At 51.3% G+C, this 26343-nt stretch overlaps 2 protein-coding genes across 2 annotated transcripts in view; one reads left to right on the top strand and one right to left on the bottom strand.

Annotated features, from left to right (window-relative positions):
* The window catches only part of MEST (mesoderm specific transcript), a 38257-nt gene extending 34054 nt beyond the window's left edge, over positions 1-4203 (top strand). Inside the window, exons 11-12 of the mRNA XM_060244625.1 lie at positions 1201-1264; positions 4049-4203. Coding sequence (XP_060100608.1) covers positions 1201-1264; positions 4049-4166 — 182 coding nt within the window. The 3' untranslated portion in view covers positions 4167-4203. The remainder of the gene's footprint in view (positions 1-1200; positions 1265-4048) is intronic.
* A 3126-nt stretch (positions 4204-7329) lies between these two features.
* Positions 7330-26343, bottom strand: part of LOC132575775 (coatomer subunit gamma-2) — a 58351-nt gene continuing 39337 nt past the window's right edge. Inside the window, exons 13-21 of the mRNA XM_060244466.1 lie at positions 24594-24697; positions 23497-23622; positions 20511-20573; positions 20239-20378; positions 16640-16811; positions 14690-14787; positions 11642-11780; positions 9530-9628; positions 7330-7819 (exon numbers count right to left, since the gene is read on the bottom strand). Of these exons, the coding sequence (XP_060100449.1) occupies positions 7689-7819; positions 9530-9628; positions 11642-11780; positions 14690-14787; positions 16640-16811; positions 20239-20378; positions 20511-20573; positions 23497-23622; positions 24594-24697 (1072 nt within the window). The 3' untranslated portion in view covers positions 7330-7688. The remainder of the gene's footprint in view (positions 7820-9529; positions 9629-11641; positions 11781-14689; positions 14788-16639; positions 16812-20238; positions 20379-20510; positions 20574-23496; positions 23623-24593; positions 24698-26343) is intronic.

The following is a 26343-nucleotide window of genomic DNA, read 5'->3' as shown; positions in this document are numbered from 1 at the left end:
CGGGGAAGGGATATACCATGTGTGGGGGGGGGCGGGTTGTGGCAGCTCCATTTCCTTTTATGTGGCACAGGCAGGCATCCAAATTAAATCAATAATTAAATCAAAAGTGTTTCCAGCTCAACTTGAGGAAGAACTTCCTGACCGTTAGAGCGGTTCCTCAGTGGAACAGGCTTCCTCCTTGGGAGGTGGTGGACTCTCCTTCTTTGGAGGTTTTTCAACAAAGGCTAGATGGCCATCTGACAGCAATGAGGATCCTGTGAATTTAGGGGGAGGTGTTTGTGAGTTTTCTGCATTGTGCAGGGGGTTGGACTAGATGACCCTAGAGGTGCCTTCCAACTCTATGATTCTTCGGGAGGTGATGGGCTCTCCTTCCTTGGAGGTTTTGAAAGAGAGGCTAGATAGCCATCTGACAGCAATGAGGATCCTGTGAATTTAGGGGGAGGGGTTTGTGAGTTTTCTGCATTGTGCAGGGGGTTGGACTAGATGACCCTAGAGGTGCCTTCCAACTCTATGATTCTTCGGGAGGTGATGGGCTCTCCTTCCTTGGAGGTTTTGAAAGAGAGGCTAGATGGCCATCTGACAGCAATGAGGATCCTGTGAATTTAGGGGGAGGGGTTTGTGAGTTTTCTGCATTGTGCAGGGGGTTGGACTAGATGACCCTAGAGGTCCCTTACAACTCTATGGTTCCTCGGGAGGTGATGGGCTCTCCTTCCTTGGAGGTTTTGAAACAGAGGCTGGATGGCCATCTGAGAGCAATGAAGATCCTGTGAATTTAGGGGGAAGGGTTTGTGAGGTTCCTGCATTGTACAGGGGGTTGGACTAGATGACCCTGGAGGGCTCTTCCAACTCTAGGATTCTGTGATTAGGAAGAGCTTCCTGACCGTTAGAGTGGTTCCTCAGTGGAACAGGCTTCCTCCTCGGGAGGTGGTGGGCTCTCCTTCCTTGGAGGTTTTTCCAGAGAGGCTAGAGGGCCATCTGACAGCAATGAAGATCCTGTGAATTTAGGGGGAGGGGTTTGTGAGTTTCCTGCATTGTGCAGGGGGTTGGACTAGATGACCCTGGAGGCCCGTTCTGACTGTTTATTCTACCTCAGGGCTGGGTGCGGTGTGTGTGTGTGGAATGTGTTTGGGGTCTTGGCCCTAAAAGCTGTTTTTGTGATTTACATTGGCTCTTATAAACGGCACTCTTTTTCTCTTTCAGTGCACCTGATTTATGGACCGCTGGACCCCGTGAATCCATATCCCGAGTTTCTTCGGCTCTACAAGTAAGCACGTTTACGGCCTGAAGAGAGTTTACTTCGCAGAGGCGTTCACGGCAAGGGATGCTTTAAAAAACACACACCTGACAGAATTTTTTTCAGTGCTAGCTGATAAATTCTGTAAATTTTGGGAGGGTGTAACTCTGTTTCGGATTACATGCTAGAGCTGTGATACCCAGCCCTTTTCAGCCTGTGGGCACCTTTCAAATTCTGACCCCGGGGGGGTGGATACAACCACAAAATGGAAGCAGAGCCGGTCAGAAGATGTCAGGGAGCGAGCTTATATATCGGGTGGCCAAAGTGCGGCTCAGGGGCTACATGTAGCTTTCAAAGCACCCCACCCCCACCCCCGTTGGCCAGCTAAGAGAGGGTATTTCTCTCCTTAAATCACTTCTCCAAGTCAAGCCATCCGGTGGCTTGAAGAATGCCTTTAACATTGCTTTCATTACACCTCTCTCCTCTCCACCACCACGCCTCCTCTCCTCCATGCCGCGCCTCCTCTCCACCACCATGCCGCGCCTCCTCCATGTCACGCCTCCTTTCCATCACCACGCCTCCTCTCCTCCATGCCACGCCTCCTCTCCACCACCACGCCTCTCCTCCATGCCACGCCTCCTCTCCACCGCTCCTCCTCTCCTCCATGTCACGCCTCCTCTCCACCACCACGCCTCCTCTCCTCCATGCTGCGCCTCCTCTCCACCGCCATGCCGCGCCTCCTCTCCTCCATGCCACGCCTCCTCTCCTCCATGTCACGCCTCCTCTCCACCATGCCTCCTCTCCACGCCTCCTCTCCTCCACCACCGCGCCTCCTCTCCTCCATGCCACGCCTCCTCTCCTCCATGTCACGCCTCCTCTCCACCGCCATGCCGCGCCTCCTCTCCTCCATGCTGCGCCTCCTCTCCACCGCCATGCCGCGCCTCCTCTCCTCCATGCCACGCCTCTCCTCCATGTCACGCCTCCTCTCCTCCATGTCACGCCTCCTCTCCTCCATGCCACGCCTCCTCTCCATCACCATGCCTCCTCTCCTCCATGCCGCGCCTCCTCTCCTCCCTGCTGTGCCGCCTCCCTCCCTCCCCCACCCCAGGTGTATTTCAAAGCCCAGAAGGGCGGAGCCGCGCTCCCAGGCGATCTAAAGGCTCCGCCCCGTCGATCAGCCGATCAACGGGTAAAACAGCACGGTGCTCGCCATCTGTGAGCGCCGGGCAGGCCGACAGCAGCGCGAAAGAACCGCGTCCTGAAAGAGTGCTGTGGCTGTTCCCTCCTCCCACTTCCTTCCCATCCAGGAAGTGGGGAGGAGGGAGCAGTGGTGGCGCTGTTTCAGGACACGGTTCTGTCGTGCTACTGCTGGCCTGCCCGGCGCTCAAAGATGGTAAGCGCCGCGTTTTTTCTCTCACCAATCAGCTGATTGGTGGGGGGGGCACCTTTAGATCGCCTGGGAGCGCGGCTCCACCGCCCTTCCGGGCTTTGAAATACACCTGGGGTGAGGAAGGGAGGGAGGAGGCTTTGAAATAGACATGGGGGGAGAAGGGAGGAAGGAGGAGGCTGAAGAGTGGGCAAACTAGGCGTTGGCCCAGGGGAAGAGGGAATTCGGCACCCCTGCCCTGCTGGCGCCCTATGCAACAGCCTAGTTTGCCTAGTGGGCGAGCCGACCCTGCTTCCTGGATAGCCACAATCTGAAGTGATACCATCTTGTTAAGTTAAGCTGGGCTGTATCAACAGACGTCTAGCGTCCAGATCACGTGATGCGATGGTATCGCTTTACTCTGCTGTGGTAAGACCTCACCTGGAGTATTGTGTTCAATTTTGGGCACCACATTTTAAGAAGGATATAGACAAGCTGGAACGGGTTCAGAGGAGGGTGATGAAGATGGTGAGGGGTCTGGAGACCAAGTCCTATGAGGAAAGGCTGAAGGAGCTGGGCATGTTTAGCCTGGAGAGGAGGTGGCTGAGAGGTGATAGGATCACCATCTTCAAGTACTTGAAGGGCTGTCCAATAGAGGATGGTGTGGAATTGTTTTCTGTGGCCCCAGAAGGTAGGACCAGAACCAATGGGTTGAAATTAAATTCAAAGAGTTTCCAGCTCAACATTAGGAAGAACTTCCTGACCGTTAGAGTGGTTCCTCAGTGGAACAGGCTTCCTTGGGAGGTGGTGGGCTCTCCTTCCTTGGAGGTTTCCCAACAGAGGCTAGATGGCCATCTGACAGCAATGAAGATCCTGTGAATTTGGGGGGAGGTATTTGTGAGTTTCCTGCATTGTGCAGGGGGCTGGAGTAGATGACCCTAGAGGTCCCTTCCAACTATGATTCTATATAAAAAGTTAAAGGTCGTCCCCTGTGCAAGCACCAGTTGTTTCCGACTCTGGGGTGACATCACATCATGACGTTTTCACAGCAGACTTTTGACAGGGTGGTTTGCCCTTGCCTTCCCCGGTCATCTACACTTCCCCCTCCCAGGAAGCTGGGTACTTATTTGACCAACCTCGGAAGGATGGAAGGCTGAGTCAATGCTGAGCCAGCTACTGGAAAACCCAGCTTCCGCCGGGATCGAACTCAGGTTGTGAGCAGAGAGCTCGGACTGCAGTACTGCAGCTTTACGCTCTGTGCAACGGGGCTGCTGTATCTAGATTCTGTTAAAATCAGAGGTCCCTGAAAGAGCCAGTTGTACTTGATGGGCAGTTCTGTACCATTCAGCACCCCCTTCCCTTTGGCGTCAAGACAGCTGAAAGGCTGCAGACGGGCCAGCTACCCACTGGCTTGGCGTTTCCACCCCCCTCTTGCTGTCTTTCTGCAGGAAAGTGCTTCCGATGTCCACGGTGTCGGTGCTGGATGACCACATCAGCCACTACCCTCAGCTGGAAGACCCCCTGGGCTTCTTGAACGCCTACTTGAGCTTCATCAACTCCTTCTGAACCGGAGACGCGTTCCTTTCCGCCCCCCCACTCGAGAGGGCTTGTGGAACAGACTCCGGATTCCTACCTGATTTCTAGGCCTGACACCGCAAATTGTGGAGAACTCCTGCATTTCGGCAAGGGGGAGATCGATCGGGTCTCTTTAGGGGAGGGCCACGACTGGCGTCACTGCTCCTCTCCCGTGGCTTCCTTTGTGGGAGGAAGGAGACCAACTCAGGTCTTCTCCCCCTCCTAGATGAGTCACTCCCTGGGTCACGTCTTTGTCCCTTCCTTCAAAAGGAAGGCAGGACGCACCGCTTCTGTGCCGGGGGTGGAATTCTAGCAGCTCCTTTGCATATTAGGCCACACACCCCTGATGTAGCCAATCCTCCGAGAGATTACGAGGCTCTTTTTTGCAAGCTCTCGGAGGATTGGCTACGTCAGGGGGTGTGTGGCCTAATATGCAAAGGAGCACCTGCTAGAATTCCACCCCTGGAGAGCGCACACTCCTCGTTCTAATGCATCGGCCCCTCGTTCCCTTCTTACTGCTGGGGCCAGGGGGAGGAGAAGGAAGTCGGACCAACCCAGCAGGAAGATTTTTGCAAACTTGACCTCTGTTTCTTCTCCCGAGTTGTTACCCTCCAACCCTTTAAGAGAAGCGAAAGAGGTCACAAGAGGGGATTGGATAAAGATATGGAGCAGAGGTCCATCAGTGGCTGTTAGCCACAGGGTATTGTTGGAACTGTCTGGGGCAGTAAAGCTCTGTATTCTTGGTGCTTGGGCGGGGGGGGGACAGTGGGAGGGCTTCTGGTGTCCTGGCCCCACTGATGGACCTCCTGATGGCGCCCGGGGTTTTTTGGCCCCTGTGTGACACAGTGTTGGACTGGAGGGGCCGCTGGCCTGATCCAACATGGCTTCTCTTATGTTCTTCTGTGACACAGAGTGTTGGACTGGATGGGCCATTGGTCTGATCCAACATGGCTTCTCTTATGTTCTTCTGTGACACAGAGTGTTGGACTGGATGGGCCATTGGTCTGATCCAACATGGCTTCTTTTATGTTCTTCTGTGACACAGAGTGTTGGACTGGATGGACCACTGGCCTGTTCCAACACTGCTTCTCTTATGTTCTTCTGTGACACAGAGTGTTGGACTGGAGGGGCCATTGGCCTGATCCAACATGGCTTCTCTTATGTTCTTCTGTGACACAGAGTGTTGGACTGGAGGGGCCATTGGCCTGATCCAACATGGCTTCTCTTATGTTCTTCTGTGACACAGAGTGTTGGACTGGATGGGCCATTGGCCTGATCCAACATGGCTTCTCTTATGTTCTTCTGTGACACAGAGTGTTGGACTGGATGGGCCATTGGCCTGATCCAACATGGCTTCTCTTACGTTCTTCTGTGACACAGAGTGTTGGACTGGAGGGGCCATTGGCCTGATCCAACATGGCTTCTCTTATGTTCTTCTGTGACACAGAGTGTTGGACTGGAGGGGCCATTGGCCTGATCCAACATGGCTTCTCTTATGTTCTTCTGTGACACAGAGTGTTGGACTGGATGGGCCATTGGCCTGATCCAACATGGCTTCTCTTATGTTCTTCTGTGACACAGAGTGTTGGACGGGATGGGCCACTGGCCTGATCCAACATGGCTTCTCTTATGTTCTTATGTGACACAGAGTGTTGTACTGGAGGGGCCACTGGCCTGATCCAACATGGCTTCTTTTATGTTCTTCTGTGACACAGAGTGTTGGACTGGATGGGCCGTTGGCCTGATCCAACATGGCTTCTCTTCTGTTCTTATGTGACACAGAGTGTTGGACTGGATGGGCCATTGGCCTGATCCAACATGGCTTCTCTTATGTTCTTAAGTGACACAGTGTGTTGGACTGGAGGGGCCATTGGCCTGATCCAACAGGGCTTCTCTTATGTTCTTACAAGCCGAGAGGGGCAGACAGGCACACGGGGCAGGACGTCGTGGCCAGATCCGTCTCTGGAGCTCCGTCATGCTGGTCGCAACCTGGCTCCATCCCCAACGTCCCCAGATATTTCTTGAATCGGACTTGGCGACCCTAGGCAAGGAGCTGTTCCTACTGGCAGCAGAGGCAAAGGCTTCCAATCACGGGTTTAAATTAAGGGTGGGAAGGCACCATCCGGATATCAGGAGAAACCTTTTGGTAGCGAGGACTGCAGAGAGGTGGAATCAGCTGCCTTGAGAGGTGGGAAGCCCCCCTCGCTGACAGTCTCGAAGCAGCGGCTGGATGACCCCTTGTCAGGGGCGCTCCAGGCTGATCCTGCGCTGAGCAAGGAGCTGGGACCACGGGGCCTCTGCGGTCGCTTCCAGCTCTAAAATTCGGTGTCTGCGACCCACCCTCCCTCCCCCGCTATTAAGAGCTTCCTGGGCCCGAACCTTGAAGAGCTAGCTGGAGCAATGCAGGGTCAGGGAGATGAACGCAAGCGTTTTCTAGTCCAAGCCAGGCTTCAAAGTCACCGTCCTTGGTCACCGCTCCCCCCTGCCCCCGCTTCAGGTTCCAGCCTGTGGAACTTTTGGTGCTTTGGCTTCAATTTCTGGTCCACCCCAAACCTCTGTAATTACGCCCCCCTCCCCTCCGTGTACATAAAACCACTCGGGAGAAAGTTCTCAGGCGACTACGATCGGTTAATTCAACCTGAGCTACCTCACAGGGCTGTTGTGGGGCTTAAAATGCTGCTCTGAGCGGCCGGGACAGCATCCCAGCAACAGCATCTTCCGTTCCCCCTCTCCCACGCTGATAAAGGGTTTGTGCTACGGCAGGGGTGGCCAAACTTGCTTGACTTAAGAGCCACGTAGAACAGATGTCCGAGAGCCGCAAGACGCGAACGTTAGACGTCTTGAGAGATGCCAGACGGGGAGGGAGGAAAGCAAAGAGGAGGAGGGGGGGAGAGGTGAAAGGAAAGCAACTTAAAACGCATTCTCCAAGCTGCCAGCTAACTTGGCTTGGCGATCTAAAGAGAGAAATGCCTTCTCCAGGCTGGCCAACAGGGCAGTCGGGGCTTCGAGAGCCGCGCAATGCGTGGAAGTGCCACAGTTTGGCCGCCCCTGTGCTATAGGAATGCAGTATTTTAGCCATTCCCTTGCAGGGCTCAAGCACCCGGAATGCTGCTGTCGCCACAGGGCAGTGACTCTCAACGGACTCGCCGCGGCGTTGACGCCAGAATAACCCACCTTTATTTTCTGTTAATAAAAGTCCATTTCAGAGAGGGTGAGCTTCAATTTTAAAAAAACAAACAAACAAACGAATCTTTTCCAGGTTCCCAAAACGTTACCACCACTAGGACAGAGACGATAACTCGCACGCAGGAATGTAGGCGCGGGTGTCTCGCAGCACGGCCCCTGCTACAGCAACATGGAAGGGCAGGGCAGGGCAGCGGCCACCACCACCCCCGACAAAAATGGACTGAGAGAAAGGCAAATAAAACATGCAGAGGAGATCCTTAAAGTGGCTTGCGGGAAGGAAGGGGGAGGGGACCGCGGGACGTGCTCCCATCCCAAGCGGCCAGGGCGTTAACCGACAGAAGCCAAGATGACGTCCACCGGGGTTTCTTCTCTGCTCCGGACTGTCACCTGCATCGTCACGCCGTCGCCGAGAGCGAGTCTGGCCCTCACCAGGACATCTGAGCCGCCTCTGTACACACCTGGGGGTGGGGGGAAGGAAGCACACAAAGAAAGGTTAAAACGCTTGGGGCTCTTTAGCTTGGAGAAACGTCAACTGCAGGGTGACAGGATAGAGGTTGACAAGATTCTGCATGGGATGGAGAAAGTAGAGAAAGAGGTACTTTTCTCCCTTTCTCACAATACAAGAACCCGTGGGCATTCGATGAAATTGCTGAGCAGTCGGGTTAGAATGGATAAAAGGGTGGTTAACATGTGGAATTCACTGCCACAGGAGGTGGTGGCGGCTACAAGCATAGCCAGCTTCAAGAGGGGATTGGATAAAAATATGGAGCAGAGAACGATATGTATATATATAATTTTTTTGGCCACTGTGTGACACTGGATGGGCCATTGGCCTGATCCAACATGGCTTCTCTCATGTTCTTATGTGACACAGAGTGTTGGACTGGATGGGCCATTGGCCTGATCCAACATGGCTTCTCTTACGTTCTTATGTGACACAGAGTGTTGGACTGGATGGGCCACTGGCCTGATCCAACATGGCTTCTCTTACGTTCTTATGTGACACAGAGTGTTGGACTGGATGGGCAATTGGCCTGATCCAACATGGCTTCTCTTACATTCTTATGTGACACAGAGTGTTGGACTGGAGGGGCCATTGGCCTGATCCAAGATGGCTTCTCTTATGTTATGTTCTTAATCACCCTCACGGTTAGAAAAATATTTCCCATAATCCAGATTAGAATTGAGAGAGATCAGGCAAGGAGCAAAACAAAAGGGTTATGTCCAGTGTTCCCTCTAAGTTGAGTTAGCGTGAGCTAGCACACTGATTTTTAGCCTCCGGCTCACACATTTTTGTCTTGGCTCAGGAAGGATGACCCCAGAGCACACTCATTTATGCAGGAGCTCACCACTTTAATGCCAGTAGATCACAAAACAGAATTTTTGATCACAAGATTCTGCAGCTTAGAGGGAACACTTGTTATGTCCTAGTTGTAAAATAGGAAATACAACTGATAGGTTGGTTAACACATTTAGTAAGCTGCTTCGTAATAATCCCATAATAGAGAAATACATTCTTATAATGTTACAAAGAGAAGTCCGTTCTTGTGACGTTTACACGGCGAGCACCCGCATATAGGCACATTTCATCAAAGTCTTCCTCGGGAGTATAATTGTCGCCCCAAGATGATAAGTTTGAAGATGATAAAAAGGTTTGCGGAGAGGATTTTACCTGCCAAATTCAGCAAACTTTTGCATCTGCTTAGAGAAGAAGACTGTAGATTTATACCCCGCCCTTCTCCCTGGATCAGAGACTCAGAGCGGCTTACAATCTCCCCCTGCAACAAACACCCCGTGAGGTGGGCGGGGCTGAGAGAGCTCTGACAGAAGCTGCCCTTTCAAGGACAACTCCTGCTAGAGCTCTGGCTGACCCAAGGCCATTCCAGCAGCTGCAAGTGGAGGAGAGGGGAATCAAGCCCAGTTCTCCCAGATAAGAGTCCGCCCACTTTACCGATGCAGTGGAAGAGGTTAAGGACTGGCTTACTCCCATGGTAAACACTGAATTTGAACAAGAGGCTGATAGCTTTGAAGAAAGAGAAAAAGAAGAGATTGGATTTATACCCCACCCTTCGCTAACCAAAGGAGTCTCGGAGTGGCTTACAAATCTTCCCCACAACAGGACAGCTCAGTTTCCACTGCAGTTCAGGCACAAGTGAACCGGTTCTTACCAGCCAGGTAAAGGGTGTGGGAATTCTTATTCTCTGGCACTTTGTCGGATCGCTCGCACGGCTGCATACCCAGGAACTTCACAATGTTGCTAACAGCCTCTGTATTTAGGAAGAATTTTTTTAAAAAGGGGATAGGGTTAGTCTCTGCTGACGTTTGGATCCAAAGTGGGTGTGGGGGGGACATAATAGGACCGAAGAGACATTTTGCCTTTGTAAGTGGGGGGAAAAAATATTCATTTGCTTCTGGAACCTGAAAAGCTGCACCTTTCCCTTCCTTGACCCAACGTCTATCTAGCTAGCAGTCAGTGTGGCGTGGAGACAGCGCTGAGCCGCAAGCAACAGCTTCAAACCCCCACTCGGCCGTGAAACTCACGGAACGATCGCAGCCCCGTCGCTCCCTCTGGCCCTAACCTACCTCGCAAGGTTGTTGTGAGGATAACACAGAAGTGAGAAAGATGGTGAATGACGCTCTTCAGGAGGAAGGTTGGGATTAAATTTTTTTTTAAAACCAGACAGGTCTAAGTACTGTAAGCTCAACCAGGCAGCGTTCAGAGATCCCAAACACTGATGTCTCCTATCTCCCCCCTAAATTGGCTCCTGAAAGCAAACGTAGTTCTGGTGTTCCTGAAACCCCTCCCAGATCTTACAGTCTATTGCATGAACATTTGCGAGACTGCCCTATACTGTCAGCCCAAAAAGGTCAGATAGATAGATAGATAGATAGATAGATAGATAGATAGATAGATAGATAGATTTATTGTCATTGTTCTCAACAAAAGAGAGCAACGAAATGAGGTGCTCTTCCACAAACATACCAACACATCAAACACACATATTCATAAACTATTTAAATACATCTAAAACCATTAAAACCATTTAAAACATTTAAAACATTTAAATCCATCTAAAACAGATAATCATTCATAAAACCATATAAACCATTTAAATACCTCTAAAACAAATAGTCATTCATAACCCTGCATTTAACTGTCAGTACTGTCTATTCCAGGGGTGTCCAAACTTGCTTAACGTAAGAGCCACGCAGAATAAATACCAGACGTTTGAGAGCCACAAGACGTGAACGTCAGATGTTTGAGAGCCGCAAGACGAAGGGAGGAAAGAATGGTAGAAAGAAAGCAAATAGATGGGCAGAGAGAATATGATGATACTGGATTTATATCCCGCCTTCCACTCCAAAGAGTCTCAGAGCGGCTCACAATCTCCTATACCTTCCTCCCCCCCCACCACCCACAACAGACACCCTGTGAGGTGGGTGGGGCCGGAGAGGGCTCTCACAGCAGCTGCCCTTTCAAGGACAGAGTCTCAGAGTGGCTCACAATCTCCTTTCCCTTCCTCCACCCTGTGAGGTGGGTGAGGCTGAGAGGGCTCTCACAGCAGCTGCCCTTTCAAGGACAGAGTCTCAGAGCGGCTCACAATCTCCTTTCCCTTCCTCCCCCACAACAGACACCCTGTGAGGTGGGTGGGGATGAGAGGGCTCTCACAGCAGCTGCCCTTTCAAGAACAACCTCTGCCAGAGCTATGGCTGGCCCAAGGCCATTCCAGCAGGTGCAAGTGGAGGTGTGGGGAATCAAACCCGGTTCTCCCAGATAAGAGAGCTCTGACTGACCCAAGGCCATTCCAGCAGGTGCAAGTGGAGGTGTGGGGAATCAAACCGGGCTCTCCCAGATAAGAGAGCTCTGGCTGACCCAAGGCCATTCCAGCAGCTGCAAGTGGAGGAGTGGGGAATCAAACCCGGTTCTCCCGGAAAAGAGAGCTCTGGCTGACCCAAGGCCATTCCAGCAGCTGCAGGTGGAGGAGTGGGGAATCCAACCCAGTTCTCCCAGATAAGAGTCCGCACACTTAACCACTACACCAAACTGGCTCTCCAAGGTGGAGAGGTGGAAAGGAAGCAACTTTAAATGCATTCTCCAAGCGAGCCAACAGGGGCTTCGAGAGCCACACAGTACGTCTGAAAGAGCCGCGTGTGGCTCCTGAGCGACAGTTTGGCCACCCCTGGTCTATTCTGACTGGTAGCTGCTCTCCTTCTAAACGTGAAGCTGAAACTCCACCACGGAGCCTTGCCCTCTCCCCAAAGAAGTGCCCATGCCTTACCATCCAGGGTTTTGATAGAGCTGAGAGCAAAAGTCTCCTCCTTCTCGTAGTCGTCTCCCACCTCTTCCCAAGCGGCTGCGAAGTTGGCCTTCAGGACCTTCTGGATGTGGTCGCACAAAGTCACCTCCAGGTCTTCTAGCTGGCAGGAAAAGGGGAAGTGGACGCTCAGTCAGGCTACACAAAAACACTTCCCAGCAACAGGCGGGAGGTGAAGGAAGACGGCCCCAAGCTCAGAGTGTTGGATTGGATGGGCCACTGGCCTGATCCAACACAGCTTCTCTTATGTTCTTATGTGACACAGAGTGTTGGACTGGATGGGCCACTGGCCTGATCCAACATGGCTTCTCTTATGTTCTTATGTGACACAGAGTGTTGGACTGGATGGTCCATTGGCCTGATCCAACATGGCTTCTCTTACATTCTTATGTGACACAGAGTGTTGGACTGGATGGGCCATTGGCCTGATCCAACATGGCTTCTCTTATGTTCTTATGTGACGCAGAGTGTTGGACTGGGTGGTCCATTGGCCTGAGCCAACATGGCTTTTCTTATGTGACACAGAGTGTTGGACTGGATAGGCCACTGGCCTGATCCAACATGGCTTCTCTTATGTGACACAGAGTGTTGGACTGGATGGGCCACTGGCCTGATCCAACATGGCTTCTCTTATGTTCTTATGTGACACAGAGTGTTGGACTGGATGGGCCAATGGCCTGACCCAACATGGCTTCTCTTATGTTCTTATGTGACACAGAGTGTTGGACTGGATGGGCCATAGGCCTGATCCAACATGGCTTCTCTTATGTGACACAGAGTGTTGGACTGGATGGGCCACTGGCCTGATCCAACATGGCTTCTCTTATGTTCTTATGTGACACAGAGTGTTGGTCTGGAGGGGCTATTGGCCTGATCCAACATGGCTTCTCTTATGTTCTCATGTCTGGGGCAGTGATGCTCTGTATTCTCGGTGCTTGGGGGGGGGCATAGTGGGAGGGCTTCTAGTGTCCTGGCCTCACTGATGGACCTCCTGATGGCAATTGATTTTTTCGGCCACTGTGTGACGCAGAGTGTTGGACTGGATGGGCCACTGGCCTGTTCCAACATGGCTTCTCTACTGTTCTTATGTGACACAGAGTGTTGGCCTGGATGGGCCACTGGCCTGATCCAACATGACTTCTCTTCTGTTCTTATGTGACACAGAGTGTTGGACTGGATGGGCCACTGGCCTGTTCCAACATGGCTTCTCTTCCGTTCTTATGTGACACAGAGTGTTGGACTGGATGAGCCACTGGCCTGATCCAACATGGCTTCTCTTATGTTCTTATGAGACACAGAGTGTTGGACTGGATGAGCCACTGGCCTGATCCAACATGGCTTCTCTTATGTTCTTTTGTGACACAGAGTTTTGGACTGGATGGGCCACTGGCCTGATCCAACATGGCTTCTCTTCTGTTCTTTTGTGACACAGAATGTTGGACTGGATGGGCCACTGGCCTGATCCAACATGGCTTCTCTTATGTTCTTATGAGACACAGAGTGTTGGACTGGATGAGCCACTGGCCTGATCCAACATGGCTTCTCTTATGTTCTTTTGTGACACAGAGTTTTGGACTGGATGGGCCACTGGCCTGATCCAACATGGCTTCTCTTCTGTTCTTTTGTGACACAGAATGTTGGACTGGATGGGCCACTGGCCTGATCCAACATGGCTTCTCTTCTGTTCTTATGTGACACAGTGTTGGACTGGATGGGCCACTGGCCTGATCCAACATGGCTTCTCTGATGTTCTTATGTGACACAGAGTGTTGGACTGGATGGGCCATTGGCCTGATCCAACATGGCATCTCTTCTGTTCTTATGTGACACAGAGTGTTGGACTGGATGGGCCACTGGCCTGATCCAACATGGCTTCTCTTCTGTTCTTATGTGACACAGAATGTTGGACTGGATGGGCCACTGGCCTGATCCAACATGGCTTCTCTTCTGTTCTTATGTGACACAGAATGTTGGACTGGATGGGCCACTGGCCTGATCCAACATGGCTTCTCTTCTGTTCTTATGTGACACAGAGTGTTGGACTGGATGGGCCACTGGCCTGATCCAACATGGCTTCTCTTCTGTTCTTATGTGACACAGAATGTTGGACTGGATGGGCCACTGGCCTGATCCAACATGGCTTCTCTTCTGTTCTTATGTGACACAGTGTTGGACTGGATGGGCCACTGGCCTGATCCAACATGGCTTCTCTTCTGTTCTTATGAGACACAGAGTGTTGGACTGGATGAGCCACTGGCCTGATCCAACATGGCTTCTCTTATGTTCTTATGAGATACAGAGTTTTGGACTGGATGGGCCACTGGCCTGATCCAACATGGCTTCTCTTCTGTTCTTATGTGACATAGAGTGTTGGACTGGATGGGCCACTGGCCTGATCCAACATGGCTTCTCTTCTGTTCTTATGTGACACAGAGTGTTGGACTGGAGGGACCACTGGACTGATCCAGCATGGCTTCTCTTCTGTTCTTAAGCCCTATTTCAAGGGGGAGCCGAAGGGTGCCCCACAGCGTGTGTGTGTGGTGGTTGGGGGGAAGTGCACCAAGAATACAGCTCTTTCTCCCAGATGATGTGCTTAACCAGCTGTTATGAGGAAAAGGTATCTAATCCTGAACGAGAAAGAAGCCAGAAGAGTAAACTCCACCATTCTTTCCTCATCGTAAAGACTCATTTCAAACGACGGTGCTTCTCAGCAAGGGATATTTCCGCTCTTTGTTAAAGAGGCGACTGCAACCGATATTTAAAACGGATTTCTAAAAAGCAGGAATTAATCTCTCCTCTAAAACTTCTACGGTGCTCCCTTGTTGGTTAGTGGGAGACATCGGCAAAACTACATTTAGCTGGAAGATTTGTCAACGCGCCTCTCGAGTAAACTAGTCCGGGATCTAACTAACAACTGCACTGGAGTATATTTTTGTAATAAAAACAGTCTAAGACTTTTTTGATCCTACTCTTGCCTGCTGCTTCCATGCAGAAAAGCAAGGCCAAGCTTACCACATATTCGTCATCGTATCCATCGTCGTCCGGCACGCCGGTGTTGGGGTCGCAGTCACGGACGGTGAACTTCATGGTGCAGCTGAAAGTGCAAGCCACTGTGGGGGGGGGGGGAGACAAAAAACGAGGGAGGGTGTAATTAATGGTTTGAATTTATATGTGTGTGCTCCTTTAATTGTTGGTAAGTCGCAGCAGAGAAAGGGGGGGTGAAAGAGGGGGAATGAGTGGGTGAGGTGACTGGTTGGTGACTGAGAGGGTGTGGGTGGAGCTAAGAAGGACGTCTGCGGAGGGAGGGGGTCAGCAGTGGACTCTCAGCAGAGGGACAGCAGTTAACAGACAGTCTTGGTCAATTGGCGGCTTGCAGAGTCTGAGAAGCCAGTCTTTTGATTAGAACCCCATAGAATGCTGTGAAAAACACAGCAGTGTCAAAGGAGGAAGGACGGCAACTGCACTGCAAAAAGACAACAGGGCAAGAGATGCGGCTGGAAGACTCCTTTTTGGCTTAAGCAGATCAGGAGAGTCCTGCTGGATCTGACCACTGAGGGTCCATCTAGTCCAGCTTCCTGACTCACACAGGGGCCAGCCAGTTCCTCTGGAGGGCCAACAACAGGGCAGAGAGGCCGAGGCCTTCATAAGAACATCAGAAGAGCCCTGCTGGGTCAGACCAGTGAGGGTCCATCTAGTCCAGCTTCCTGACTCACACAGGGGCCAGCCAGTTCCTCTGGAGGACCAACAACAGGGCAGAGAGGCCGAGGCCCTCCCCTGAGAAGAACATCAGAAGAGCCCTGCCAGTTCCTCTGAAGGGCCAACAACAGGGCAGAGAGGCCGAGGCCTTCATAAGAACATCAGAAGAGCCCTGCTGTGTCAGACCACTGAGGGTCCATCTAGTCCAGCCTCCTGTCTCACACAGGGGCCAGCCAGTTCCTCTGGAGGGCCAACAACAGGGCAGAGAGGCTGAGGCCTTCATAAGAACATCAGAAGAGCCCTGCTGTGTCAGACCACTGAGGGTCCATCTAGTCCAGCCTCCTGTCTCACACAGGGGCCAGCCAGTTCCCCTGGAGGGCCAACAACAGGGCAGAGAGGCCGAGGCCTTCATACGAACATCAGAAGAGCCCTGCTGTGTCAGACCACTGAGGGTCCATCTAGTCCAGCCTCCTGTCTCATACAGGGGTCAACCAGTCCCTCTGGAGGGCCAACAACAGGGCAGAGAGGCCGAGGCCTTCATAAGAACATCAGAAGGGCCCTGCTGGATCAGACCAGGGAGGGTCCATCTAGTCCAGCCTCCTGTCTCACACAGTGGCCAACCAGTCCCTCTGGAGGGCCAACAACAGGGCAGAGAGGCTGAGGCCTTCATAAGAACATCAGAAGAGCCCTGCTGGATCAGACCAGAGAGGCCGAGGCCTTCATAAGAGCTTACAGTAGGCCCTGTAAACTCTACGAGGGTTGGCTACATCAGGGTTTGTGGCCTAATATGCAAAGGAGTTCTTGCTAGAATTCTGCCCCTGGGGTGTGGCCTAATATGCAAAGGAGTTCCTGCTAGAATTCCGCCCCTGGGGGTGTGGCCTAATATGCAAAGGAGCTTCTATTAGAATTCCACTCTGGGGTGTGTGGCCTAATATGCAAAGGAGTTCCTGCTAGAATTCCGCCCCTGGGGTGTGGCCTAATATGCAAAGGAGCTTCTATTAGAATTCCACTCTGGGGTGTGTGGCCTCATATGCAAAGGAGCTCCTGCTAGAATTCCGCTCCTGGGGTGTGGCCTAATATGCAAAGGAGTTCCTGCTAGATTTCTGCCCCTGGGGGTGTGGCCTCATATGCAAAGGAGCTTCTACTAGAATTCCGCCCCTGGGGTGTGTGGCATGATATACAAAGGAGTTCCTGCGGCAAAAAAAGCCCTGCAGGTAACACACAAGAACATCCTGAAGAGCCCAGAGAGAGCGCTGGCTGCCTCACCTGCCGTAGGGTCATCCAGGGGCAGGCGGATCAGGGTGTAGCACATGCCCGGCTGGTTGTAGGAGAGGCTGGGGGCCGGGATGCAGCGCAGCACGTCGTAGGCTTCTGAGGGCTCCATCTGCACCGTCACCCGTTCCAGCAGCTGGTCGTTGAGAGTGTTTGTGCAATCGAACTGAAAAGGAAGGGGGAATAAAGAATGCCAGCCATCCGGTTACTTGCTTGTTGAAGTGTCTGTCCTGCCTTTTATCCAGGGCAGGAGTCTCAAACACGATGCCTGAGGATGCCATGGCACCCACCAACACCTTTCGTGGCACCCAAGTGTTTTTAGAAAGCAGGTGGGGCATTTGCCCAGTAATGCTTCTGACAGGCTGTGTAGATTTCTAAGGAGATTAGTTGCAGCCGGCACAGCGCAAGGAGTTTCAAGGAGTGACTGAAGATAAGCTGCAGCAGCCATTTAGTGGCCGCCTCCGCCTCCAACAGCAGCCCTTTTGTGGCTGGCTCCGCCTCCTCTGGTGGCCATTTTGTGGCTGCCCCTTCCGTGCTGTGCGTGCATTCTAAAGGCGCCCACGAGCTCAACAAGATTATGGAACTCTTGATCCAGGGCACAGGGAGGGCAGCTTACACCACTTGTGAAAGTAAAATAAAACGAAAGGTGTTAGGGGCTGCTTAGCTTGGAGAAACGACGACTGAGAGATGTCAGGAGAGAGGTTTACGAAACTATGCATGGGATAAAGAAGACAGAGAAAGAAGTCCTTTTCTCCCTTTCTCACAAGGTAAGAACGGGGTGGGCACTTCGGCAGATTAAGGAGCGGTAGGCTCAAGGAGTGACAGAGAAAAGGAAGTTCTTTGTCATTCAACGAGTCCTTTACAGGTGGGATTCAGCGCTGCAGGAAATGGCAGTTGCTACAAGCATGGACAGATTCAAGAGGAGACTGGATAAACATCTGGAGCAGAAGTTTATCAGTGGCTATGAGCCACAAGGTATAGAGGGAACACTCTGCCTTGGGAAGTGATGCTGTGTACTGGAGCAAAAGTGGGGTGTGCTTGGGGTGGGGTGGGGACAGTGCAAAGATTTCTGGAGTTCTGGCTCCACTGGTGGACCTCCTGATGGCCCCTGCATTTGGGCCATTGAGTGACAGAGGGAGTTAGACTGGATGGGCCATTAGTCAGTTTGGCGCAGCTGTGAAGTGCGCGGACTCTTATCTGGGAGAACCAAGTTTGATTCCCCACTCCTCCACTTGCAGCTGCTGAAATGGCCTTGAGTCAGCCAGAGCTCTGGCGGAGGTTGTCCTTGAAAGGGCAGTTGCTGTGAGAGCCCTCTAAACCCCACCCAGCTCACAGGGTGTCTGTTGTGGGGGAAGAAGGTAAAGAAGATTGTGAGCCGCTCTGAGACTCTGAAATTTGGATTGTAGGATAGGATATAAATCCAATATCATCTCTTCATCATTCAACATGACTTCCCTTATGTTCTTGGTTGCTTTTAGCCCTGTATCTGAGGAAGTGATGCTCTGTATTCCTGGTGCTTGGGGGGGGGGGGTTCTAGCGTCCTGGCCCCACTGATGGACCTCCTGATGGCACCTGGGTTTTTTTGGCCACTGTGTGACACTGAGTGTTGGACTGGATGGGCCATTGGCCTAATCCTACATGGCTTCTCTTATGTTCTTATATGGAGCAGAGGTCCATCAGTGGCTATTAGTCACAGCATATTGTTGGAACTCTCTGTCTGAGGCAGTGATGCTCTGGGGGGGGGGGGGGACAGTGGGAGGGCTTCTAGTGTCCTGGCCCCACTGATGGACATCCTGATGGCACCTGGGTTTTTTTGGCCACTGTGTGACATCGAGTGTTGGACTGGATGGGCCATCGGCCTGACACAACATGGCTTCTCTTATGTTCTTATGTGACACAGAGTGTTGGACTGGATGGGCCACTGGCCTGATCCAGCATGGCTTCTCTTATGTGACACAGAGTGTTATACTGGATGGGCCATTGGTCTGATCCTACATGGCTTCTCATATTCTTATGTGACCCAGAGTGCTGGACTGGAGGGGCCATTGGCCTGAGCCAACATGGCTTCTCTTATGTTCTTATGTGACACAGAGTGTTGGACTGGATGGGCCATTGGCCTGATCCAACAGGGCTTCTCTTATGTTTTTCTGTGACACAGAGTGTTGGACTGGATGGGCCATTGGCCTGATCCAACATGGCTTCTCTTATGTTCTTCTGTGACACAGAGTGTTGGACTGGATGGGCCATTGGCATGATCCAACATGGCTTCTCTTATGTTCTTATGTGACACAGAGTGTTGGACTGGGTGGGCCACTGGCCTAAGCCAACATGGCTTCTCTTATGTGACACAGAGTGTTGGACTGGATGGGCCATTGGCCTGCTCCAACAGGGCTTCTCTTATGTTCTTATGTGACACAGAGTGTTGGACTGGATGGGCCACTGGCCTGATCCAATAGGGCTTCTCTTATGTTCTTATGTGACACAGAGTGTTGGACTGGATGGGCCACTGGCCTGATCCAATAGGGCTTCTCTTATGTTCTTATGTGACACATAGTGTTGGACTGGATGGGCCACTGGCCTGATCCAACATGGCCTGATCCAACACTGGCCTGATCCAACATGGCCTGAGCCAACATGGCTTTTCTTATGTGACACAGAGTGTTGGACTGGATGGGCCACTGGCCTGATCCAATAGGGCTTCTCTTATGTTCTTATGTGACACAGAGTGTTGGACTGGATGGGCCACTGGCCTGATCCAATAGGGCTTCTCTTATGCTCTTATGTGACACATAGTGTTGGACTGGATGGGCCACTGGCCTGATCCAACATGGCCTGATCCAACACTGGCCTGATCCAACATGGCCTGAGCCAACATGGCTTTTCTTATGTGACACAGAGTGTTGGACTGGATGGGCCACTGGCCTGATCCAACATGGCTTCTCTTATGTTCTTATGTGACACAGAGTGTTGGACTGGATGGGCCACTGGCCTGACCCAACATGGCTTCTCTTCTGTTCTTCTGTGACACAGAGTGTTGGATTGGATGGGCCACTGGCCTGATCCAACATGGCTTCTCTGATGTTCCTATGTCTGGGGCAGTGATGCTTTGATGAGACTTTGTTGGGCTGGGTCGTATGTGTCATAAAATGTTATGCCAGTTAGTAGACATATAAACTTTATAAAGGACACCGACTAACACAATTAAAGATTTTTTTTAAAAAACAACAACAACCTTAAAACATGCTTAAAGTATTAGTACTCTTGCAATATTCTAGTCAATATCAAAGCAAGTTCTCCCACCCACCCCCCTTAGAAAGGAGGCCCAGCCAATGGAGAAAATAGAGGCTTTGCTCTGTAGCTTCTGTGCAATTGAGAAATCCTGGCAAAGCAAGCTGTGATGCAGAAAGAAACAAAAGAGAGGGAGAAGGAAGCAGTCTTGCTTGCAGGCCCGATAGGAGTGCTCTGGGGGCCTCATCCGGCCCCCCGGGCTGCACAACACCCCTGCCTTAGTGGGCCACGTCGCGCAGACCAATTCTGAGTCATTTTGGTCAGTATCTCTTTATTTCTGGCAAAAACCCCGGTGCTCATTTTACCTGGAAGACGATGTGGTGCAAGAAGACGTGCTTGATGCAGCGGACAAAGTATTCCGTCTCGGCCTCGGTCAGCTGCACGGGCTCAGATGATTTGAAGAGCGGGCCCAAGTTCTTGAATTCCGGGATGGCAGCCAGTTGCTCTAGATGGGAAGAGGCGGAGCTCAAGTCACCTTAGAGGCCGGCACAGGAAGTCCCGCCCCTCCCACCCCAGCGCCACTGAACCTCCAGCTGCTCCCAAAGCCGCCGAGACACAGCGCCGGGGTCCAGCGTACCTTGGAATATGTCCTGCCGCGAAGGAGCCACTTTCTCGGGCTTGCTGGCCACCAGAGCGATCTCTGAAAAGAAGCAGAAGCGGGCGCTGAGTTCTTCGGTTTAAAACAATTTATTATGATGTAATATATCGTAGTAGCATATTATCATGAACCCCAGAGAGTGCTGAGGTCAGCTGGAAAGAACCAGCTGAATATCCCTGGGCCAAGGGAGGCCAAATTGAAGACTATTCGGGAACGGGCCTTCTCCACTACTGTGGAACTAGCTCCCGGAGGAAGTGCGGGCCCTGCGGTGTTTGGACCAATTCCGCAGGGCCTGAAAGACCTTCCTCTTTAAAATGGCCTTCACTTAATCTTGAGCCAAGATAGATTCGCTGAAGATGTTTTTAGCCATTGGATTTCATAGAAGATCGGAGTTATAGCACCATAATGTTAATTTAATAGAAGTCGATTTAAATGATGGTTTTTATCTAATTGTCATTACTGTGTGTTATGGTTTTATTGTATATCGTATTTATGTGTTGTGAGCCGCCCTGAGCCTGCCTCGGCGGGGAGGGCGGGATATAACTAAAAAGTTATTATTATTATCATTTGTTATTAAAAGTTACTGCACATATATCACACTTTCTCCACCCCACCCCCCTTTTGGTGACCCCCATCAGCGCTAACCCCCTTTATAAACACCTCCCTATTACTATTTTTATTTAATTTGTTATAAGGTAATAAGCTCTTATCTATTAAAGAATCTTTCTTCATAAAAAAAAAACAAATAAAAAAGAGAGAAAAAAATACCAAAAGCTATTATTATAGTCCGTCTTCATGATAGCCCTTCTTATTTGTTCACAACGAAACGAAAAGATTATAGTCCAATTTTTTTCTACACACTGTAATCCATATATAATATCTTTAAAAGTTAACCATTGTCAAAGGTCACCAAATGTCCTTTAACGTCCCATTGTTTTTCAATATACTTTGGAAACTTCCCCCATTCAATTTTGTATTTCTCTAGATCGTGTTCTTTTAAGATTCTTGTAAATTTGTCCATTTCACTCCAATGCATAACTTTCAAAGTTATTGAAATGCATAGCTTTCAAAGTTCCCACATTTTTGGTATTTTTGTCTTGTTTCCACATTTGCGCAAATGTGGGCACTGAATGGTTGATCAAGAAGTCCAGAAACTGCGCATCTGACATACGGTCATCCTGCTCTTTCTTCTCCACCACCGTTTTATCATCACAGCCACCCTATGAGGTAGGCTCAGAGAGAGGGTAACTGGCCCAAGTTCACCCCAAGAGCTTTAGGGTCGTCTTATCTTTTACACCTTCTTCTGCTGTAGTGTGTTACTCTGCATGATTCACTGTGTCTTCTATATTACTTAACTAGCATTGACTTTATTGTAATAGATTTGTTTATGGCCTGTGTGCTTATTATTGCCTACCTTTGATGTAACTGGTTATTATTAGTTTGGTTTGCATTTGTATTCAAAAACATTTAACATTTATAAATAATAGCTGTGACTTGACAGCAAAAAAAAAGAGTTGCCTTTTTGCTGCCTTAAATAACCTGATTTAGTAGTAAGAAGAATATGATGATACTGGATTTATACCCTGTCCTTCCCTCTGAATCTCAGAGTGGCTCACAATCACCTTTCCCTTCCTCCCCCACAACAGACACCCTGTGAGGTAGGTGGGGCTGAGAGAGCTCTGACAGAAGCTGCCCTTTCAAGGAAAACTCCTACAAGAGCTCAGGCTGACCCAAGGCCATTCCAGCAGCTGCAAGTGGAGGAGTGGGGAATCAAACCTGCTTCTCCCAGATATATGAGAGAGAGGGAGGATAGAGTGTAGACAGAGAGTAAGAGCATAGACAGAGGATAGACAGATCGATAGAGAGTAGACAGAGGGTAGATAGATCGATAGATAGAACAATAGATAAGAGGATAGAGGATAGACAAATCGATAGACAGATTGATAGATCGACAGATCGATAGAGGATAGATAGATCGATAGACAGATCGATAGAGGATAGACAGATCGATAGATAGATCGACAGCAGAAGATAGACAGAGGATAGATAGGGAATAGATAGATCGACAGAGATAGATAGATATTGGATTTATTCCAGCCCTTCACTCTGAATCTCAGAGCGGCTCACAACCTCCTTCATCTTTCTCCCCCACAACAGACACCCTGTAAGGTAGGCAGGGCTGAGAGGGCTCTACCCTTTCAAGGAAAACTCCTGCGAGAGCTATGGCTGACCCAAGGCCATTCCAGCAGCTACAAGTGGAAGAGTGGGGAATCAAACCCGGTTCTCCCAGATAAGACAGCTATGGCTGACCCAAGGCCATTCCAGCAGCTACAAGTGGAGGAATGGGGGATCACACCCGGTTCTCCCAGATAAGACAGCTCTGGCTGACCCAAGGCCATTCCAGCAGGTGCAAGTGGAGGAATGGGGAATCAAACTCGGTTCTCCCAGATAAGAAAGCTCTGGCTGACCAAAGGCCGTTCCAGCAGCTGCAAGTGGAGGAGTGGGGAATCAAACCCGGTTCTCCCAGATAAGAGAGCTCTGGCTGACCCAAGGCCATTCCAGCAGCTGCAAGCAGAGGAGTGGGGAATCAAACTCGGTTCTCCCACATAAACCTGTCTTGCTGGGGAGTGCGGGGTATAAAATGAATTAAACTTAAGAGTCTGCACACTTAACCACTACACCAAACTGGCTCTCAAACCAAACTGGCTCTCAGAAAAGCAGCATTATAATCTTGTAAATGAAGAAATAAATACAACAATAGCCCTCCATCAGAGGCCCTGGGGAGCAGCTCCCAGAGCAGATGAGGCGGACTTTGATCCACCGGTCCAACCAAGGCAGCTGCCCCATTACCGCCCCCCCCCCCGAGAACACCACCCGGGGGGGTTCAAAGCACATCCGAGGGCTTACCTGGAGCAGAGGGCCCTCCCGGCAAAACAACGTGATGTCATAAAACTCGGTCCTTTACCTGTTTTCTGCTCAAAAATTGGGGCGGTGGCCAGTGGCACGGACTTCATGTCGAAAGACTTCTCGGAAGGCTCGAGGGTGTACTGGTGCAAGGCCTTTTCCAGCCCGGGGATGGAGACCGTTAGGCCTGAGAACAGAAAGAATCAAACTGCGTCAGGCAAGCTCAGAGGCTGTATGGCAAGACTCGACTGGCCACTGCGTGGAACTTACAGATGTGGCTTCTGGGGGATGGGGGAGGAGACGTAGGAGTGGGTTCCAGAGAGAAGATGACGATGGTGATATTGGATATATACCCCGCCCTTCACTCTGAATCTCAGAGTCTCACAGCGGCTTACAATCTGCTTTATCTTCCTCCCCCACAACAGACACCCTGTGAGGTAGGTGGGGCTGAGAGAGCTCTCCCAGAAGCTGCCTTTTCAAGGACCACTCCTACAAGAGCTATGGCTGACCCAAGGCCATTCCAGCAGCTGCAAATGGAGGAGTGGGGAATTAAGCCCAGTTCTCCCAGATAAGAGAGCTCTGGCTGACCCAAGGCCATTCTGGAAGCTGCAAGTGGAGGAGTGGGGAAGCAAGCCCAGTTCTCCCAGATAAGAGAGCTCTGGCTGACCCAAGGCCATTCTGGAAGCTGCAAGTGGAGGAGTGGGGGATCAAGCCCAGTTCTCCCAGGTAAGAGAGCTATGGCTGACCAAAGGCCGTTCCGTCAGCTGCATGTGGAGGAGGGGGGAATCCAGCCCAATTCTCCCAGATAAAGAGTCTGCACGCTTCACCATGACACCAAATTGACTCTCACACCACACTGGCTTGTGAAACGGCCCGACCCTCCGGAGCAGGGGTAGGGAACAGTGGCTCTCAAGATGTTTTTGCCTACAACTCCCATCAGCCCCAGCCAGCATGGCCAATGGCTGGGGCTGAGGGGAATTGCAGGTAAAAAACATCTGGAGAGCCACTGTTCCCTACCCCTGCTCCCGAGAGATCTAAGGCGATAGGGGGTTTCTCCAGAAGAAGCTAAAAGCATGCACTTTAATACTGCAAACCACTATGCAGACTGAGGGGGCGGGAACAGCTGACTGGCATGGCCTTACGGCTCCCAACACCAACCGTTGAAGATGTAGGCGGCGTTCAAAGCCAGCTGTCTCTGCTGCAGGACATTCAGGTAGAAGGTGGCTCGGTCCCGGACTTCGTCGTCACTGTCCATCATGCACCTGCCCAGCAAAGGAAAGGGCAGTGGTTAGGAAGGGGAGAAAGAAGAATTTGCTGCCAGAGTACAACGTAGTGATGGCCACGGGGATAGATGTCTTCGACAGGGGATGAGGCCGATGCATGGAGGATAAGTCTGTCTACTGATCGTGGTGTCGGAAGAGAGCCTCCACATTCAGAGGCAGTCAATCTCTGAATCCTAGAGCCAGGAGACAACGTCAGGGGAAGGCTTTGGCCTCCATGCCCTCTTGCTGGCCCTCCGGAGCAAGTGTTGTGAGGCAGAATGCTGGATTAGATGGACCCTCACTGGTCTGCCCCAGCAGGGCTCTTCTGTTCTTATGAAGGCCCTGGCCTCTGTGCCCTGGTTGGCCACTGTGTGGGACAGGAGGCTGGACTAGATGGTCCCTCACTGGTCTGACCCAGCAGGGCTCTTCTGATGTTCTTATGAAGGCCTCGGCCTCTCTGCCCTGTTGTTTGCCCTGCAGAGGAACTGGCTGGCCTCTGTGTGAGGCAGGAGGTTGGACTAGATGGACCCTCACTGGTCTGATCCAGCAGGGCTCTTCTGAGGTTCTTATGAAGGCCTCGGCATCTCTGCCCTGTTGTTGGCCCTCCAGAGGAACCGGTTGGCCACTGTGTGAGACAGGAGGCTGGACTAGATGGACCCTCCCTGGTCTGACCCAGCAGGGCTCTTCTGATGTTCTTATGAAGGCCTCAGCCTCTCTGCCCTGTTGTTGGCCCTCTAGAGGAACTGGTTGGCCACTATGTGAGCTAGGAGGTTGGACTAGATGGACCCTCACTGGTCTGATCCAGCAGGGCTCTTCTGATGTTCTTATGAAGGCCTCGGCATCTCTGCCCTGTTGCTGGCCCTCCAGAGGAACTGGTTGGCCACTGTGGAAGACAAGAGGCTGGACTAGATGGTCCCTCCCTGGTCTGACTCAGCAGGGCTCTTCTGATGTTCTTATGAAGGCCCTGGCCTCTGTGCCCCATTGTTAGCCCTCCAGAGGAACTGAGTGGCCACTGTGTGAGATGGGATGCTTTCAGTCACACTCTATGCAGGAAGGAACAGATCAAAGGAAGGATGTCTTCACCCAAAAAAGCATGAACACATGGGATTCACTGCTGCAGGAGCAGTGGTCGCTACAAGCAGAGACAACCTCAGGAAGGGATTGGAGAAAATAGCAGAGATCCAGGAGTGGCTATTAGCCACAAGGTACAGATGGAATACTCCGTCTGGGGCAGTGATGCTGTTTTCTTAGTGCTTGGGGGGGCCACGGTGCGAGGGGCTTCTGGAATTCTGGCCCTGCTGGTGGACCTCCTGATTGCACCTGGGTTTTGGCCACTGTATGACAGAACGTTGGAATGGGTGGGCCACTGGTCTGATCCACATGGCTTCTCTTACGTTCTTTTGAAGGGGACAAAGACCATGCAAGTGGGCCAAAATAGACAACTGTGGGTCTGTCAAAAATGAACTGGTTTGCTGCGATGCCTATACGCAGCTGCTCTCTCCCACACACAATGGTTTCCCACAATTGTTTACCTTCAGCTAGAAGTTTTCCCTTCCTGGTTTATTGGTTTACAAACGGCTACCTATGGATACACTTTGTTTCGTGCATGTTACGGCAGCCCTTTCCGCTGGCGTCTTTAAAGCTGC

Source organism: Heteronotia binoei, chromosome 8, assembly GCF_032191835.1.
Source record: "Heteronotia binoei isolate CCM8104 ecotype False Entrance Well chromosome 8, APGP_CSIRO_Hbin_v1, whole genome shotgun sequence".
NCBI classification, from domain to species: Eukaryota; Metazoa; Chordata; class Lepidosauria; order Squamata; family Gekkonidae; genus Heteronotia; species Heteronotia binoei.
The sequence above is the reverse complement of the archived record's forward strand: the minus strand, read 5'-3'. Positions and strand labels throughout refer to the sequence as shown.